Raw genomic sequence first — 19426 nt, forward strand, 5'->3', positions numbered from 1 at the left:
GCAGCTGCAAATGTTGAAAGCCGTTGACTTTGGAATATTTGATTCTGTTTGAGGATCCTGGCCTAATTTCAGCTTATGCTATTTTTAAAAATTTGCTGGAATGTTGTATCAAGGTGTCTATGGCTGTATTTGTACAAAACATTTCCTAGGGCAAGTTTGAGGCCAACACATAGCTACTGGTTCCTGTGGTTTAGGTGTCCTTGGTGTGTCTGGAGGTAGTGTACATGAAGGAGACCTCAGATGGAGACTGATTGAAGTTTAAAGGAAGCTTCAGTGAGTAACAGCTGATGTTTTCTTGTGTTCAGTGGTGTAGGGCTAATGCAAGAGTTTTTGAAATGGACAGGAATCTGATTATTGCAATGGTCAGGCTGAGAACTGGGGGTAGTGGCAGCCCCTGCCTCTGTGCATGCTGCCTTTACCATGGGTGCTAGTTGCTTACATCTAAGAGGAACATGGTCAGTTTCTATCATCCTAGTGCTTGCAGATAACTAGAAAAGGAAGAAGTGTAGATCTACCTTGTGTCTCATTTAAAATCAGATATCATACATAGATCTAATTATTTATACAATGCTGGCACCCGCTTTTGTCAAATATGTCTTAGTTGTTAACAGAAATTAAGTTTTGGTGTTCGTTGATTTTGAAATGTGTAACAAGAGCAGATAAAAATCTAGTTTGGCTCTCTGAGAAACATCAAAATGTTTAATTTTTTTGTTTGTTCAAATGTGGATAAAATTAGATATATTTTGGAAACAGAAGTGTCTGCTTTGAAGTTTACTCTTTTAGAGATGAAATTTTTAATTTCTATCTTTGTTTCTGATTAAGTGTATCTCACAACTCAGCAATAAGTTTAATGGAACCTGTATGTCACCATGAAATAGGTAAATACCCATAGTCGTCAGATATGGGTATTGGCATGAAAAATGGTTTGTCAGTAGGGTTCCAGCCAGCTCTTCTGATACTTCAGCATTAGTTGGGATTTAGTGCTGGGGATTGTGATGTACCCTGGGAGGTTTTTTGTGTTTGATCCTTCAGTAAGTAGTTACTTGAGGCTGTAGCTGGAGGCTAGTTTCTCAAAGTGTCTGTCACTGTTCAAACATGTATCTTAAATCTTTCAGGCCTGAACTTCTGAATTTGACAGGTGCTCCAGTGGTCAATACAGTTCCAACAGGTAGGTGTTCAAATGTGTGAGTTGCACAAGAACATGTGATATTCCTATTTGTCCTATATACACATAGTGTTCTCTTGTAAAAAGGATATCAAAGACAGTATTAAAATGAATATTAAGGATCTAAATTAAGCAGGTATGACATCCATAAGGATGTCTATTTAAGGTGTGTGCAGGAATTAAACTCTTCCTGAAGGTAACTTAGTATATCGAGTCCTGATAACCTACTGTACCTCCAAGTACAAAATTTGACACCAAAAATAGTAGGTAGGCTAGTAACTCAGCCTTATCCTTAAGTGGACTGTTATGTGGCTGTTTAAATTAGCCTTTTTTTGTTATTTTAGTAATTTTTAATACGGTTGTACTGATTATGGAGGAAAGCAAGTACATTGCTTAACTCATAAAACCCCTGTAGCTAAGAAAACTGGTGGTAAGCAATTTCTATGGCACGGGGTTCTGAACAGTTGCTTATATGGCTTGTCATCACCAGCTACCATTTGATAGAGATACCTGTGACCTCTGCATCCTCTCTAATAAGAGAAGAGAGCATCCCTGGGAGCTGTCAGTAACATCTCAGAGAACACAGGAGACAGCAGCTGTCTGAGCCTCCTTTCCTGCAGTTTTCTTCCTGTTTGGATTCCCTCTTTCCCAGTAATTTATTATCTCCTCTGCTGCTCCCTGTGTCCACTGCCATCTCGGGATACAGAGCTGTGGAGCACCAGCCCCTGCTCTCTCAGCTCCTTGTGGCTCCATGTCCAATTCCTGCTCTGTCCGTAGGCCCTGACAGCTTGTGTCCCCAGCAGGAAAGGGATGGGATGAGCATGAAACCTGTATTTTGACTGGCAGAGGAAAAGATGATTTTCATTTGCATTCCTGTGGGAGGTAGTCTGGTCAGGAACGTTTTGTGGAATGGCCTCAGTCCAGAAACTCTGAGAAGGCTGATACTGGCTGCAAGACAGACCAGTTGGATCTCAGGATGTGTCAGCTGGTGCTTATGCTGAGAGCCCAGTCTGGTGCAAGTATGGAGCACAAGTCATTGCTTTTGCATTCTGACTAAACCCCTGGTGTGTAAGCTGGCCAATGTCTTCTTTGAGACTGGGAAGCTTCACAAAGACATATTCAAGAGCAAAAAGTGATTTGTATTGTATGTGGTTTGTTCCCTTAAAAGCAAATTTTCATTCCGTACGCATTCCTAATTCTGCACTGAATATCAATAAATTCATCAGGAAATGAAACCATTGAAAAACTATTTCCATGTCCAAGTGGAATCTGCAGTTTGGAGGTGGATGATTGCAGTTCTTCAGGCCAAAACATTGTGTGTATTTTGTAGCAACAGTGATGTCACTGGTTCAGCGGAGTTTTGTCAGTTTTAATATTCTGCCATTATTTTATGGTCATTTTTTCTAGTTCCACATTGAATCCATACTTCTTACATACAGCATTTTGTTACCTGAAAATGCAGGATGATTATGCATTGTATAAACTGAACAACTGAAAATATAACCAGTATAATTAAGGAATGTTGGTTTTGTTCTGTGTCAGTCTCAAATACAGTGAAAGAGGACTGGCATTCCAGAGTCACCAAACTGAGAAAGATGGTAGATCAACTTTTCTGTAAAATGTATGGTAAGTATTATTATCTTCTTTTCTGAATGGCTTTGTATTTCTTGAAGGTTGCTTTCATTCCTTCCTTTGAACATCTGCATGAATGAGACCTTTGTTCAGATTTTTTTTTTCTTCAAGTATTTAAAATTCTAGAAGTTCAGTGATAAAGAATGTTTTAGTTTACTGCTTATACAAGGTAAATTCATAGTTTAAATAGAATTTTAGCTCTTACATATACAGTTCTTCTGATTGCTCTTGATTCCTTCCTGTTTGGATTTTTTTCCTTTTGTGGTAAAACAGCTGTTTACTTATATCCACTACAATATCATCATAGTTAGTGTTAAAACAATTAGTATTAAAACATAATTAGTATTAAAACATTTTTAGGTGAATTTTTATGTTCTGTCCAATATGAAAAAAAAAAGTCAACTTCGTAAGACCTAGAATAAATTTTTTCATGATACTCTACAACAGATTATCAGTTTTGGATAAAACAAATGTATTATGCCGCAGTAAGCAGTCCAGTCTGGTACTGTGACTGCCCAACAGCAACATCATAGAATATGGCATATTTTTAACATTTTTTTACATGCAGAGGTTTGGGTTTTGTTGGATTTAGATGTCCTGCATTGTTCCACATTTTAAGAGCACAGTTGCAACAGCCTGAGGAATTGGTATCAGCTAGCTTTTAATAAAGGTTTGGCCAGTCTGTCCAGTAACTGGATGCATTTTGTTCCAACAGCCCAGGCTTTGGGGAGCAGTGACCCCAGAGCTGTTCCATACAAGAAATTTGAAGCTCATCCAAATGACCTCTATGTTGAAGGGCTGCCAGAGAACGTCCCCTTCAGGAGTCCCTCCTGGTATGGAATCCCTTGCCTTGAACAAATAATTCAAGCAGGCCACAGAATAAAATTTGTGATTAAAAGGTAAGTCTGAACATGGAGGGTTTTTTAAGAAAAAGTCCAAACAAACACCCTATGTGTAATCAAGCAGCTGGTTTCATTAAGTCATGAAGCATTTGGTCTCTAAATACCAAATAGGCACATTGAATATTCTGCATCATAAAGTGGACATTTGCAATCCAGACAAATATTTCAAAATATGTTTTGCATCTGTTTAACATGTTGACATATGTGAAAAAAATAATGGAACAATTCAAACTCTTCAGTTCATGTCATAATAGGTAGTGGTATTTAATTTATGACAAGAATAAGCAGATTATTTGTGTCCTCGTTGCAGGCCAGAGCTGCTAACTCACGCTTCAAACGACGGTACTCAGCACAGGTCAAACCCTCAAGGTAAGACAGGTGCTGTCTCCAGGTGGGAATGGAAGGGTTTGATGGGGAAACACATCTAGATCAATGCAGCATTTTTCAAGAAGGAACCTATGTGCGATGGGTGTGCTGGGATTTTCTTCATGAGGGTTGGAAGGAATGAGCTGATCACTGTGAACATGGATGGCTGTCTGGATTGTGAAATCCTGATGCAGTCCCAGCTGCCTTTGAATAACTAGCCTAGGTCACCTTCAGAGCCCCAGAGAGCTGGAGTTACTGTCCTGGCCTGAATCAAAGGTCTGGAGTCCCTTGGGATTTCACAGGTGACCCTGAGCTCTTTCAGGTCTCTGTTGCTAAGGAATTATAGTGTCTTCTTGAAAGCATTATGTGCCTTTAACAGGGAGAACCACTAAAATAATTTCTTCCTGCATCTGAAGGCTCTGAAGACCAAGTTGTTCTGCTAGGGTCAGTGTTTGAAATTCGTGACTACATTTAAATAGATTTTTCATTATGGTAGAGGAAATTATGTGTATCATTTAAGCTGCTATTAATAATCATTACTCATTGTGTGTCCCTGTCTAATCAGATGTAATTGTGTTGTTAGTTTTCATGTTCTCATGTTGAAAGAAGTATGTTTAAATGTAACTCTGTATCTAGAGCTGGGTGATTCTCTGACACCTATTTCTGGTTTTCAGCGAGAGAAGATTGGAATTCCAAGATCACAAAGCTAAGAAAGCAAGTAGAAGATATATTTAGTGTAAAGTTTGGTAAGTTAAATGCTAAATGAACTGTTCTGTAATGCTGCTGCATTTTAAAACTCCTATTTAAATGTTACTGTATTTACTTAAGCATCAGAAGTAAACTAGGACAGATATGGAAATCTTGACTCCTCTTACCTATGTTATACTTACTCTTTCCTATAACTGATACAAATGTTTTTATAACAGCATCCTAGGCCATTATTTTTCTGGTTGTGTGACGAGATGATTGCTCAAAAGCTTTTGGATGAAAAGAAGTTCTCAAAATAAAACATTAGGCACTGTAGGCCTATATTAGTTGTTATCTGTAACAAGATGGGCCAAGTTCCCATTTGCAGTTACTCCACAGAAAATAATAAGGAATATGTTAAAATATATTTAAATATTTCTATTTTTTTTCAGGGGGCTTGTTAGCTTTGAGTAGCAGAGCCTCTGTAAGACAAGATTCTTCAAATCACTTGAGATAAAATTTCACCCATTGAAGTTTGTAATATATCATTTAATCTCTATTTTCAGCTGAAGCTCTGGGGCTTTCAGAGGTTTCAGATTCAGTGAAAGTTCCCTATTCTCTGTTTGAATCAAACCCTGACTACTTGGTGGTGGAGGGCTTGCCAGAAGGAGTCCCCTTCCGGAGTCCCACGTGGTTTGGAATTCCACGCCTCGAAAGAATCATCCGTGGGAGCACCAAAATCAAATTTGTTATTAAGAAGTAAGTTTGTCCAGTTATTGTTACCTCTGATTTTGAAGTTACTTGACTTCATTCCCAGCAGCTCTAGGCTTTAAATGCTACCTAAACTCTGCTTCCATGAAACACAAAGAATATTTTGCACATATGTTTTATCTCATGCAAGGACGTACATTCCTCATTAAATTTCTGTAGATGTATAAATTGTGTATTTCATTCAGCAAGAATTGAGGGGGGGAAATGGTCTTGTACCTGGAAGCTTAGTTCCTTCTTTTTTTTTTTTTTCTGTATTTTTCTTTGCTTGAAGTAAACCCAGAAGAAAATTGCAGAATAGAAAGTACAGCTTTATGTTTTCTATTTTTTTTGTTGTTATGGTAGATGGAGAGTCATCCATGCTTCTAACAGAATTTCCTTGTAGAGAGCTGATATTATGTGAATAGGAACTCAACTGAATTCCAAGAAATTAGTAACTTTTTGCTATATGACTTGTCTTGCAATTGATTGGATTTGTTCTGTTCAACTTCTAGGCTTGAGCTTATCATTCCCCATTTGCCTCTAAGACTGGCTAGTAAACTAAAGAAAAAAGGTAAGCAATTCAATATTATGTGCTGCCATCCATTTGTAAATACTTCTTTTCTGCTTCCTTAGCAGACTGAGAGATCTTTGTGGTTGAAAAGACAGGTGTTGTAAATAAAAGGCATTATTTAAGATGATCTAGCATAGTAGCCTCTAAATCTGCTGTTATTTGAGAAAGACACTCAAACCATAAATATATCTGCTTTTCTACTTGACTGTTCTGGTACAGAAAATGGAATTTCCTCAATTTTGACAACTTTTATTTCACTTTTAATGGCTTCAACCATTTTTAACTGAGAGCAGAGAACTGCTGTAAACAATAATGGTGTTTTATAAGAAAAGAATTAAAGAATCTTTTGTCTGTAGAAAATTCAGATGTTAGTAATTTTTGGGGGTTTTAGATAATAAAAAGTACCAAAACTCTCCTTCACACTTAAAAAAACCCAAGTCTTTTCTTCTGAATTCGTGGAAAATCTAGATGTATTTTTTTCAAGAGCACTAAACCTACTTCTTAGGATTGTGAGCATCACTGTATTGTTCAGGTTTTACTGTGCAGACTCTACTTAGTTCAGTCTGTTAGAATGGTTAGAATACAGCTGTTCCTTTGTTAGGTGTGCAAAATTTGTGCTTTACACCTTGTGTTCTTTGGCTTCCAGGAATTGGTCCTTCCAAAGGTCCAAGGACTTCCAGAAGGTCACGAAGCTCTTCAGAAAATTCAAGTGTCCCAGAGATTGTAGTTACTATTGAAGACAGTATGGAAGAAATAAATATTCTTCTGATGTTCTTTTATTATATTCTTCTATATTTTCTGTTCTTCTAAGCTTTCATATCTCATAAGTAACATACATTTCATGTGGCAAATTCTTGAGGGTTCCAGATACACTTCAATATAAAAGCACCTTTATTTTTCATTTCTGAAACAAACTGGATACTGTGTAGATGATGCTTATGTAAAATGCTGCAGTTTTGACAGCTTGCTTGGGCCCATTATTCTAAGCAGAAATGTGGGGAACTGCTGTGGTCCTGAACAGAGAGATCACAGATGTGGTCAGTAGCATTAAATTCTTAAATACAACTCTAGAACCAACAAGGGTGGGTTTTTTTAATTCTACTCTTGATTCAGAATTGAAGATTTCTCTAGTAATGAATTTTGATGCATTGTTCTTTTTGTATGATGTCTTGTTTCTTCTCTGCCTTATATATGTAATGTCTCTTCATAGGTCCTAAAAAAGACCAAACCACAAATGCAGAAGCTAATTCTCATACCAGCGACTCCAATGAAAATTTGAAGCAACAAGGAAGAGGGTTTTGTTTTGGTAAGTATTGGGAGAACTAGCACCCATGCATTCTTTAGTGTTGGTATGGAACATCCAGATTACATATCAGATATTTTGAGTTCATATTCTGATGTAGTTAGTGAATGACTGAAGTCCTCCCTTTTGTGTACATTCAGTTCTTCATTATGTGTAGTAATTTCCAGCAGAGAAATACTGGATGATATGTGGAGTATGGTGTACAAATGCAGCCCAGATCCATTAGATATCATTGATTCAGGTGCAAAGGCAGTTTTAGATTTGTGCTGCTCTGTTACTGCACAGTGCTGCAGACCCTTGAAGGACTTTTCTGGTACAAAGTACCATCAAGTGCATAAACCCAGCATAATGTGCATAAATTTCATAAACCCTCCACAAATTTGAAATATTGACATCACTGTGCAGAGATACCTAGGTAGGATGTAGGGACCAGGAAGGATTTGAGCCAGCATTAGTAAGCCATGACCTGTCAGAGCTGATTGTGCATGATTGCCATGACTGGCCTCTCCAGCTGTAGAAAATCAGTGAAGGAAAAGCTGGACAGGGCTGAAAGCCCTGAAAGTAGTTGTGTTCATGAATGGAGGCCAGAGCTTTTGGCCATGGAGGCCCAGGCCTGTTAGTGCAGTGCTCTGGAACAGAAATCTCAGCATTGAATTTGCAATCCAGAAAAATTCTTCATTGTCAAGTGAGATGAGTGACTGCATTCAAAGTAACTGTAAGTAGTTCCATGTCTCAGTAAACCTTTTTTTCAGCATACTCACATTCTGAGTTTATTTGCTTATATTTATGTAGGAATTTGCTGTTATTTGCTTTATCTTTTTTGTCCCCTATGCTTTCTTTTTAGCTGTATGGTCAAAAAACCTATAAGAAATGAATTATTTACTCCTACCAAGTTGAGAATGAATGAGATAGTGATTTAGCTACTGATTTAGGGTTGTATTCATATTCAGAGTTGCAAACAGTTTGCTTGGACTTTCCTGTTGCTTGTTAGACCTAAGCTTTTTTTTTTTTTAATCTGCAACTTTTTTAAACTCTAGACTGAGGTTTTAGTTTTGTATACCAGCCATGGCTCACTTAGTGCAGCCACAAGTAAACTGGTTTGGAAATTGCTCTGATGGCTGTCAGAAACAAAATGCTTAAATTAAATGGACTTTTCATCTTGCCACTAAAGTAGAAACTGTGCTAGAGATTAAAGTTCTCAGGAGAGAGGCATGTATTTCAGGGCTGTGTCATTGAACATAGGAGGAACTTTCTGCCACTATTTTGGGTAGTTCAGATGAATAAATTTTCTGTTGTCTGATAGTAAATTTTATGCTATCTGATAGTAAATAAGAATCACTCTTGGATTAATTTTGCTTTTAATCACATTTGCTTTATTTAGTTACAGTGTATTTCAAAGCTTCAGGAAAATAAGGATTGATGTGGATATAGTTTTGCAAAATGAAAGCCATTTTGCACATTTTTACTGCCACAGTAAATTGGTTATCAAGCATAATAATTTATTAAAGATGTTAAAATTCAAAGTGATTCATTGTGTAAGTGTTGTTCTAATACATCCAATTTCTTCCTGGAAGAGCGGTGGAATGCCAAAATCAATGACTTGAAGGAGAAAGTAGAAGATCTTTTTAATGAAAAATGTGGTATGTTTATTGATTCTTTATTACTGAGATGCCTTTCTTATGAACATGCAGTTAGATAAATGTATGAGAGGTGTTCATCTGCTTATTCCAGAGCTCCTGCAATCCTTGTGTACCTTACAGTTTCCCATCTGAGTTCATTCTCATGTGCTTGCAATCCAATGTCACATTTCCACTTGTTATTTTACTTGGGTTTGAAAATGGGGAAGTTGTAGTTGGATTACAATTTCTTTAATGAGCCACAGTGATGTCACATGCTGGCACATCATTTTGAGCTTTCATCACTCTGCTTAGAGATGGGACTTTGTTTGACTCTGCATGACTCAAAATAGGTTATGGGTGGTATCTGGAGAAATTGCTCAATTATATTCCAACAGTTAGTGCAGGCTGTTTGGAAATGAGTGACTTTTGGAAGTAATGGCTTCTCATTACTCAGCTGAGTGTGGACTCTTGAACAAGAGCATGAATCTCATCTGTCCTTGGTACTGTTCTCCAGGAGAGAAAGTGGCAGAATGCATTACCTTCAACAAAGTGTGTCTTGATTTGAAAAGACAGGTGGCTGCTAAGGAAGGTAGAATCCTCTGTTAAAATGGAAAATGTAAAATCCCTCCCTCTGAATTATTATAATTTTGAAATTAAGGGGCTCTCAGGCAAAGATACAGGGTTAGGAATAATAGTTCCTTATTAGGAAAAATAAAAATGCAGTAAAACAAAACAACCCTGCCAGAGTCAGACTAGGCCCTGTCCCCCTGTGGTCAGGGTGGTGGCACAGTCCCATCCCATGGGGGCTCAGCCCTCCTGCAGTGCCAGCTGTGCTTCTGCTGGAGCAGGGATCCTGCACAAGGGGGGAGTTTTCCTCTGCAGCTCCAGGGCTGCTGCAGATGGGCCTGCTCTTCCTCTGGGAATGCAGGGCAGGAGAAAGCTGCTCCTCTGGCAATGCAGTGGGCAAAGGCTGCTGTGCTGTTCCAGGCTCAGATTGGATCCAGGTAGGAATGCTTGGCTCCTGCCCTGGGCACAGCATCTCCCCATGGGATGCTGGAATTTGATCAGCCCTGCAGGGACACTCAGTGGCCATGGACAGCAGAGATCTCCTGGAGGGAGGATTGGCTGTGGGAGAGATAAAGAAAACTGCCCCATGAACAGCAGAGAACTGCCCCAGCTCTGACAGAGGGTGATAGAATACACACCCCAGCCACATCTTGCCTTTGCAAGCTAAGACAAAAGGGGCATACAGGTAGGATAGTCATGCATGCACACCAAGCCAGTGGCATGAGCTGGATGCAAATCACTGATTTTCAGCAAATTATGGTGAGATTTACTGCAACAGAAAGTCATGTTTGAACTGTTAATTTTCTTCCTGCATACTCATAGCTGTCACCAAAGAATGCAAAGCCTGCTGGTAAATTGATTATGCGTGTGCCAACTACCCTATTCCATTTCTAGCAGAGGTATGCTATTTCTGTACACTCCAGCTGCCTAACGGGTCCTTATTTGCTCTGTTGCATTTCAGGGGAAGCACTGGGACGCAGTGGGCCAGTGAAGGTGCCATATGCACTGTTTGATTCCTACCCAGAGGATTTCCACGTGGAAGGACTGCCTGAGGGGGTGCCTTTCCGCCAGCCTACGACTTTTGGGATTCCAAGACTAGAGAAAATCCTGAGAAATAGATCCAAAATAAAATTTATTATTAAAAAGTAAGGCTCCCATATGTCTTTAATAATCTGTTCTATGAGAATTTAAATGTAGACCAAAAAATGAAATTGTGTTGCCAAGTTGCTAAATTACTCTATAAAATACACACTGGAATATGTTTATTGAGGAAATGGTGGGAAAGCTCTTGTGCCAGTGGAACAAGATACAGTAATCTCTTTGTTCTGACAGACTCTTAGACTGTTGTGAGAGGAAGAACAAGTCCATATTTCTTAATCCATCACAATTATCACATCATTGGTTTAATTCCTACTGCAAGGAGCACTTACGGGCTACTCATAAAGCTTGCTGTTTGTGTATTGGGAGCTGAGGAGTGGAGATTATTTTAATGAGAGCTGTAAGAATTTTCTTTCTTTTGCCTAGAACAGGTTTAGATATTCCTGTGCCAGTGCAGAAACAGTGGCAAGAGAAATTACAAGGACAGATAGTGACAGACCAAGGGAGAATGGCTTTAAACTGACAGAGAGCAGGGTAAAATTAGATGTTTGGAAGAAATTTTCCCTGGGAGGGTGTTGCCCAGAGAAGCTGTGGCTGCCCCATCCCTGGAAGTGTTCAAGGCCAGGCTGGATGGGGTTTTGAGCAACCTGATGTAGTAGAAGATGTCCCTGCTCATGGCAGGGGTAAGGTTTTAGGTTCCTTCCAGCCCAAACCAGTCTAAGATTCTGTGATTCTGGGAAGTTATGGAGCCTCTCAGTCATTGCATTCTTGACTGTCTGTTTGGCTGAGAGGATATCACTTAGTTACCATTTTTACAAAATGGGATTTTCTTTAATGTTGATGTTATAATTTTATTATTGTATGTAAAATGTTCAATCTGTTTGCAGGCCTGAGATGCTTGAGGCAGCTATCAAAGGAAGTTCTGATAGAAGCCCCCAAGGTGAGTTTTGTAGCTGCTTTACTTTCTAGATAACAGTTTATTTCAAGGGTTAAATATTAATTATGAGAGCAGTATGGTGTTAATAAATTCCTGAAAGATTTATTCTACATTGCAGTTGCTTGGTGTGTTTGTCTGTTTTCAAGATGGGAAAAACACTTACCAGTTACAGTTTAAATATAGCTCTCACAAGGGAGTATTAATTTTTTAAAGTTATTCACAAATAATTGTGCCTCTGATGTAGTCTTTACTACATTCTGTAGTAAACGTAGCCAGTCATGTAGGATTCACAGGATTTATTCGGGTCTAGAGATAAATTATTTGCTCCTAGTGTGTAGATCATCTGAATGACACAGGCACCAGAGACAGGAGTGCAGATAGCCAGTAGAAAATTGTGTCAGGTAGGTAGGTCATGGAATAAATGCTTCCATTTTGAAACTGGAACTAGGTCCTCTTTGAAAACTTTGCCAATATTTGTTGTTTTGCAATATTTTCTTTATAGATGAAACTGAAGATTTTGAGCTCTCTATAAATGTTTTCTAAATTAATCCTCTTAGGAAAAAATAATTCCTCCAGTAAAGCCAATACAGCAAGGACCACAAAAAACACAGTGAAAACAGCTGAAGGTGTTGAAGATGTAAACATTGTTGAAGTAACCATAAAAGGTGTGTATTCTGTCTGGTTTCACATCATAATACTTGTGCTAATATTCTTCATGATATGTGCTTAGTTTGATATTTTCCTACAGTCAAGCTGGTTTGCTGAAATACAAGTACAGTCAAGAAGGAACATAAGTTACCTTTTGGTTTTGCTGAGATGTTAAATATTATCTAACACTCATTAATATCTCATCAGTGACATCTGTAGAATATTCTTAGTCCAACCACCTGTTAAGAAGTATCCACATTTTTATGATGCAATAAATTAAGTATTGACTTGCAGTTCTTGGCAACTTGCAGATGTCAGTACTTGAACTGACCATGCAGGCAGACCTACTTTGTCTTAACACCAATTACTGCTTTTTTGCTTCATGTTATGGCCATCTACTGAATGATCACTTTGCTTTTACCTTCACATACCGTTCTGTGTTCCATAAGAAAGTAAAATACAATTTGTTGGTTTAAATTACTTTACAAAATCAACTCTAGACATTTCTAGATTCATCCCTGGAAGTGTTCAGGGCCAGGCTGAGTGGGGCTTGGGGCAGCCTGGTCTAGTGGAGGGTGTCCTTGCCCATGGTAGGGGTTTGGAACTGGATGATCTTTAAGGTCTCTTCCAAACCATTTTAGGATTCTGTAATTTCTTAGCAACCATCTATTTGTGTGTATTTCTGCTATTCAGTGTTACTACTAAATTGAGGAACAAAGACAATCCCTGTTTAGAAGTTTTTGGGTATACCTGCTTTGAGTAAACATGTAGGGATAAACAAGCTTCAGGGGGGGAAATTTGTGCTTAATTCTCATGCTGTTCTAACAATTTCTTCCAGATGATGAAAGTGAGCAACTGCCAAAAGCAGAAAATGCCAAACAATTGAGAGAGCAAGTAAATGATCTTTTTAGCCAGAAATTTGGTAATTGCTTTTTACTCTCCATTTTTATATAGGTGTGAGTGCAATTAATGTTGTCCATAGTGCAGTTACTGAATGAATATTCACTCACAGTGAATTATATCTATGGTCATTAAAATGAACAAATTTGAGAATTGTATATGAATGTTGTGCTTTGACTCCAAAAAGAATCTTTTGTAAGTGATGTAGACAGTTTGGTGTTTTAAACAAAGTCCTAAGAGTCTAGATTGGTTCATGGTTCCCCTTCCCTTTTCCTTTTTTCTATGTCAACATGGATGAAGTATTTATTTTGCTGGCAGTCCATGATTCTTCTCAGGGCTTCATAATTCTGACCTCTTAATACTTGGGATTAGAGTAATTTTAAAAATGCAGTTTAACCCTTTTGCTGTGTATAGTTTTGTTTGATTTTTTTTTTTTACTTCGCATTTTATAGTAGCAATGACTTGGGTTTCCTTATCTGAAATTTCTTCACTTGGGCTTTATTGAATTTCTTTTCATAGAATTGCAGGAAATGCTGTTTTCCTTCATGGAGCTATCTCCTTTAATACCCTGTTCTCTAAGACCAGAGTCTGTGTTCTTCATGTGCTGAACTGTCAGACTTGGAGCTGTGACTGATGCTCTCATAGTAAAGTTCATTAATGTAATCCAGAGCCTCATTTCCAACACTGTAATTGTTTCATTGTCAAGTGAAGTTTGATAGTTTCAGATCTGATAGAAAGCATGGTTTGAATTTTGTTTTTTAATCATCTGAAGACTTTTTCTTCAGTGTAATCATAAATACTGTGGGTTTGAAAATAAACACGACCTCTCTCACTTAGGTGAAGCCACTGGTATGAATTTTCCTGTGAAAGTTCCATACAGAAAAATCACTAACAACCCTGGCTGTGTGTTGGTGGATGGAATGCCTCCAGGTGTGTCATTTAAAGCACCCAGTTATCTGGAACTCAGCTCAATGAGGAAGATTTTGGATTCAGCAGAGTCTATCAAGTTCACTGTCATTAGGTATGTCGTTGCCATTAATTAGATTATGAGTACAAGCCCCATAGCTGGAATAAATGTGAGAGATTAGAAGTTGTAGTGCATCTTTAAAGAGGTGTTGGCTCTTTTTGGATAAGAATACATCAGGTCAAATGAAGCCCAGATGTTCCTAGCATGAATGAAGGAGGACATGTCCAATTTAGTATGACAAAAGGATATTACCAATACTGCATATTACAGAAAGCTGTCATTTGAGTTCAAATCTAATCACAACATGCTAAAAAGTCCTATAGTTTTCTGGGCCTTGCTCTCCCAGTCATAATATCAAGTTTTGAAACAAGTCCAGAGCTCATTGGTTACTATGCAATATTTTAAAGTACAGTATTGTCCAATTATAGTATAAGGGAGGTTCATTTGTATGTGTATATCTCCACAGACACACACACAAACATATCCAGTGTTAATTTGTATGCATTGAAGCAAAACAGATCAAACTTTGGAATCATTCTAAGGAGGAGCTGAAAATATAAAATTGATCAGTTTCTGTAACTTCTCAAATCATAGACGACTTCACAGGAATTTAAAAGCTTCAGTTTATCCTTAGAGAGAGAAATTTGTTAGATTTTACTAAGGGGTCTGAATTCTCAACACATCATGACATATACTACCCTAGAAAAGGACTTTGATATGGTTTTGAATTGAACCCTGAAGGAGAGGTGATTCCTTGCTAAGTAGCAGTGACCAAGGGAAGGATTTAGCTCTTCCCATACATGTTACTTTTCAAAATGCTAGTTTTGAAGAACCAAAGTGCCCAAGAGCTACTACTCCTTCTCTTTTACTTGCCTTTCTTCCTATTTTTTAGCACGACCTCTGTTATGGAAGGTGTGGGGAGGTTACATTGGGAGGAAACACCACGCAGTGCATTTTAGAATTAGTAATTTTTATTTTTTTTTCCAGACCGTTTCCAGGACTTGTGATTAACAATCGTAAGTATTTATGAGACACTGATGATAAATGCATTTTTGTATCCTACCAAGATTCATTTTCTGCATTGTGTCTTAGTGACAGAGGCCCCACGTTGTTAAGGTCTATGTATAACTCTTGCCTATGTACTTCTTATTAAGATTTCCTGACTAAACATGGATGTACAGTTAACTTGAGGGCAGGGGGAGAAATTTACATTTAAACAACATAAGATTAGCATTGACTTGATATAAAAATGTAAGACTCTGATTTTGTATTTTTCAGCTGCAGAGTCCCAAAGAAATTTAGGATCCTGATTGAGCAGCACACTTACATGAGAGTTGCTGTGTTGTAGGTTTAAATCCATCACAGTAGCACTTAGTAGGCAAGAGCTTTCCAGTAGCTGCACAGCCGTGTTCCAGTGAAAAATTCTGCATTCTGCTGAAACTATAACTTTTTAGAGAGGCTGAAGTGCCATGGCCAATTTGGCCCTCACAATGAAATTGTTTGGGGTAGTGGGAGGGAGAGGCATAGTAAGTATTTTGGTGGTTAAAATAATTGTGACCTGGTTGCTAGATGTAATTTAGGAGAAAAAACAAACCACAAAGACTGTCACTACAGTGTCCCTTGTGTTGTGTTCTTTATGAACCTATGTCAGATTAGGAATTCAGAGGCCAAATAACCTGTCACAAACTGGCCCTACCCAGCTGGAGCCTTAGAACCCAGTGCTTGTTCAAATACATTCAGCCTCCAGTGTATTCCAGCTGACAAGCTGAGGTCCATGCACTGCAAGTAGGAGATGTCCTCAAGAGGATATTGTAGCCAGTGACTCCCACTGACCTGCTCACAGACCTAGGTGCACTTCTGAGCTGGCAGAGAGGTCTCTCTGCAAGGGGGAGCCTTCCAGGCAAGTAAATGTGTGATAGTATTTCCAGGGAATTCAGGCAGAAATTAAAGAATCCATTGAGCCGTTGTCAGTTCAGCATAAGCTGTCAACAAGTGTTGGGACTGGGGGAGCAGATTGGCCATGGACCACATGAGGTGTGGGCATTATCTGTGTCCACTAATTATCAGCAAAATGATCTTATACTGATGATACCAAGGTGAATGATTCAAAGGCCCTAAGCCAACTGCTCATAAGTATTATTTATTTATTATTTATTATTTATTCTTCATCTAAAGAACATATGGAAACTTAAGAGGAAAGTTTTGGTGCTTGCAGGCAAGACAGGGAATGTTTTTCTTGTAACAGACAGAACTGAACTGCATCTCAGTCACAGTGTTAGTGACCTGTTCATGTGAGACGTTTCAGGATTTGCAGATTCAAAGATTTTTCTTGTGTTGCATGTGAACTGTTTTCATTGTGAAGTAAAACAATGATCATGTTTAATCTTAGACCTGTTAGAAGAAGCAGAAGCAGAAGCAGCAGCAGCAGCCACTACCACAGCAGTACTTCCAGGTGATGCAGTGTGACACGTGTCCTTGCAGGAGGGGTGGGCTATGGACTGGCAGACATCCTTAGCAGTCATGTCCTAGGTATAGGGTGCTCATGATGAACCATTTCATTTTGAGAAATGAATAGCTGTTAACTTCAATAACTGTTAAACTTTAAATAACTTTAATAGCTGTTAAACATCAGTGGAAAGTGCCTCTATTTTCTTCAAGCTGTGTCATTGGTGTGTTCCTGGATTTGATTTTTACAGATGATGAGTGAGCTGGAAAGAAGGATTAGTGGGGGCAGTGTATAAAGGCAATTCAGCATCAGTTTATTAATGTCTGCTTAACTCAAATGTGTGCATGTCTGCAGGTACAGCCAAGTGAAGTTTGCCTGCATAGCTGGCAGAGGGGTCTGGGTGGAGTTTCTGCCTGCTGCCAAGCTCTGGAACCCCTGCTAGACTGCATCTGGGACTGCACACACATCACCTGTCTTAGTCTGAACAGGGAACTTAGCTTTGGGCTGTGAATTAACTAAAGGAAATGTTAATTTTTTCCTTTAGTTAATGTTAAGGAAAGGAAATGTTAATTTTCCTGCCCAATGGTTGGGCAACTTAGCTGTGATCCAATACAGCTTTTAAATGTTCGTATACCTTTTAAAAATGTGTATGCTAAGTTGGTGTAGTGTGGGAAAAGCTTCTGCAATTGACTGAATGAATCATTACACAAAGAAGCTGGGAAACTAAGAGAAAACATCTGATAAACATTTTAAGAGTAAGGGACACTTGTATGATGAAGATTATTGTAAAGGAAACTGCTGGTTCCTCTGTTTCCATGTGGAGGTGTGGGAGGGAGGAGATCAGCTGCTGCTGGTTTGTGAGCTTGCTGTAGTCTGTTGCTCCTTAACATCTGCAGTGTTACAAAGGTTAAATGGTTTTCCCAGAGCATGGTCATCTACAGTCCCTGCAGAGATAGCAGCAAACTCAGCATGGAATTAAAGCATACTTCTTGTCCTCTGTTATGCACCTCCCCACTCTGCCCCAAGTACACATCCTTGCCATCAAAGACAGTGCTTGGGAGAAGTGGTGGCTCTTTCTTTAAGCTGTTCCAAATTTGGTGTATTCTGTGCAAATGCACATGATGTTGTTCTGGGTCTTGGTGATATCTCTGCCACAGTGAATCACTCTTAGAAGAGAAAGTGTCACGTAGTTGAATGTAATAAATGTTTGGGGATATTTTCTATTTTGTTGCAGACTATAGAAAGCTGAACAAATTTATCTCAGTCAAAGAGATATGAGTCTGATTGTTTAAGAAAAATAAGGTGCTTTTTTGAGGGAAAACTTGATTTCCCTAATCTGGTTAATGTTGTTGAAACTATATTCATATTCATTTGACTGTCTTTTTTTTTTTCATTTAAGAGCCAGCTGAACCAAGCCATTTAAAAGTATCTCTAGGAGGTAAGTGTTTGTCTTCAGTTACTATCAAGAAATATTTTTAAGTAATGCTGAACAAAGTTGCATCTGTTTTTAAAATCAGGTCAATCAAAACCAAGAAAAGGTCTTTTATTGGTTCCTGGCACATTTCTTCATTTATAGTAATATCATGCTGCATCATGTGAAAAATACTTAGCAGCAAAAATTATTATTTAAATAATTTTACAAAGAAGTTCTACGAATTCACCAATAACTTAGGTGAGTCATGCCTATACATAGGCTCTGACTGACTTAATATCCTGAGTGATGCATCCAGTTATTCAGTGCAGTAGTTTCCACCATTGCTGCAAGTGAGTGACTGACATCATCAGGAGCTCTGAATGCCATATTGGCCTGGGTACACTGCTGGGGGCAAGGGAGTGGAGCATTGGTGTTCTTCTAGCACTTAAACTCTGGAAAACATCCAACTTTCCTATTGTCCAAGAATATATTTGAACTGTATCCTTTTCAGATAGAATCACGGAATCATTTAGTTTGGAAAAGCCTTCTAAAAGCATCAAGTCAAAATGTTGCTCCAGTACTGCCAAGCTCACCACTAAACCATGCAAGTGCCAGATCTACACAGCTTTTAAATGCCTCAACCTCAGTGACTCCACCCCTGCCCTGGGCAGCCTCTGCCAGGCCTTGACAGCCCTTGTGGTGAAGAGTGTTTTCTAGTCCATAGATATATGTAAGGGAGCTGTAGGTTTTGTATCCCCCATGTGTTTTTGCATCTTGTCTGGTGAATCAGAAATATTGGACTGACCTGAGAGCTGGGCTGCTGTGTGCTGTGTGCTCTGCTCCTGTAAGTGCTGCCTTTGCCTTCCCCCAGGCTGTCAGCAGGGCCCTGCACAGCCACTGCTGTCTCTGTGCTTCCAAGGTCATCCAAGGGGCTCTGTAGTCTGCTGGGTGCTGCCTTTGTGTCAGGTGGCCCCAGGAAGGGTTTGCTGATGTGTCTGTGGCAGCCAGCAGCCCTGGGATGGCAGCTGCTGTGCATCAGCACTTCTCATCTTGAGACTCAACTTTGGCTCATTCCCTAATCCTGCTTACATTGCTCCAAAAGAGAAAGCAGCAAATCTCTGTGCTCCTGTTCTTCTCCTGCCTTTTTCATGGAAATTCCCTTTCCAGGCTCCATTGCTTCACTCCTCCTGTCATACCATTGAGCTCTAAGCCAAGAGAACATTCTCAATCAGAATGAGTGTTACAGGTTCACTCCAGGGCTTTTAAGTCAGTCTCTCTTGGAGTATAGACTGACCCTGTTGCAGCAGTCAAGACAGGAAGAAGGCAAATGTTAGAGTCACAAATGTTAGCTCAGCAGAGCTGAGCTGCAGATTTTAAGCTCATAGTTTTGAAGGCTGGAACATCAGATATCTTTATCATGCCAAAACTCTATGGGATTGCTGAAGCTAGATGGT

General features: G+C 39.0%; 1 protein-coding gene across 11 annotated transcripts in view; it reads left to right on the top strand.

The window, feature by feature from the left end:
* The window catches only part of GTF2I (general transcription factor IIi), an 83405-nt gene that overhangs the window by 61106 nt on the left and 2873 nt on the right, over positions 1 to 19426 (top strand). For 8 of the 11 annotated variants that reach the window (XM_064394338.1, XM_064394341.1, XM_064394348.1 and 5 more), the window contains 18 exons: positions 1116 to 1168; positions 2708 to 2791; positions 3513 to 3696; positions 4010 to 4068; positions 4740 to 4811; positions 5319 to 5511; positions 6015 to 6073; positions 6720 to 6815; positions 7284 to 7379; positions 8951 to 9016; positions 10524 to 10707; positions 11548 to 11600; positions 12155 to 12262; positions 13084 to 13167; positions 13983 to 14166; positions 15100 to 15128; positions 16502 to 16564; positions 17958 to 17996. In XM_064394338.1, the coding sequence (XP_064250408.1) occupies positions 1116 to 1168; positions 2708 to 2791; positions 3513 to 3696; positions 4010 to 4068; positions 4740 to 4811; positions 5319 to 5511; positions 6015 to 6073; positions 6720 to 6815; positions 7284 to 7379; positions 8951 to 9016; positions 10524 to 10707; positions 11548 to 11600; positions 12155 to 12262; positions 13084 to 13167; positions 13983 to 14166; positions 15100 to 15128; positions 16502 to 16564; positions 17958 to 17996 (1706 nt within the window). Of the gene's footprint in view, positions 1 to 1115; positions 1169 to 2707; positions 2792 to 3512; positions 3697 to 4009; positions 4069 to 4739; positions 4812 to 5318; positions 5512 to 6014; positions 6074 to 6719; positions 6816 to 7283; positions 7380 to 8950; positions 9017 to 10523; positions 10708 to 11547; positions 11601 to 12099; positions 12263 to 13083; positions 13168 to 13982; positions 14167 to 15099; positions 15129 to 16501; positions 16565 to 17957; positions 17997 to 19426 lie in introns of those variants that run through there. The other 3 variants (XM_064394344.1, XM_064394345.1, XM_064394349.1) reach the window with 3 other exon arrangements.

Source organism: Passer domesticus, chromosome 19, assembly GCF_036417665.1.
Source record: "Passer domesticus isolate bPasDom1 chromosome 19, bPasDom1.hap1, whole genome shotgun sequence".
Taxonomy (NCBI): Eukaryota; Metazoa; Chordata; class Aves; order Passeriformes; family Passeridae; genus Passer; species Passer domesticus.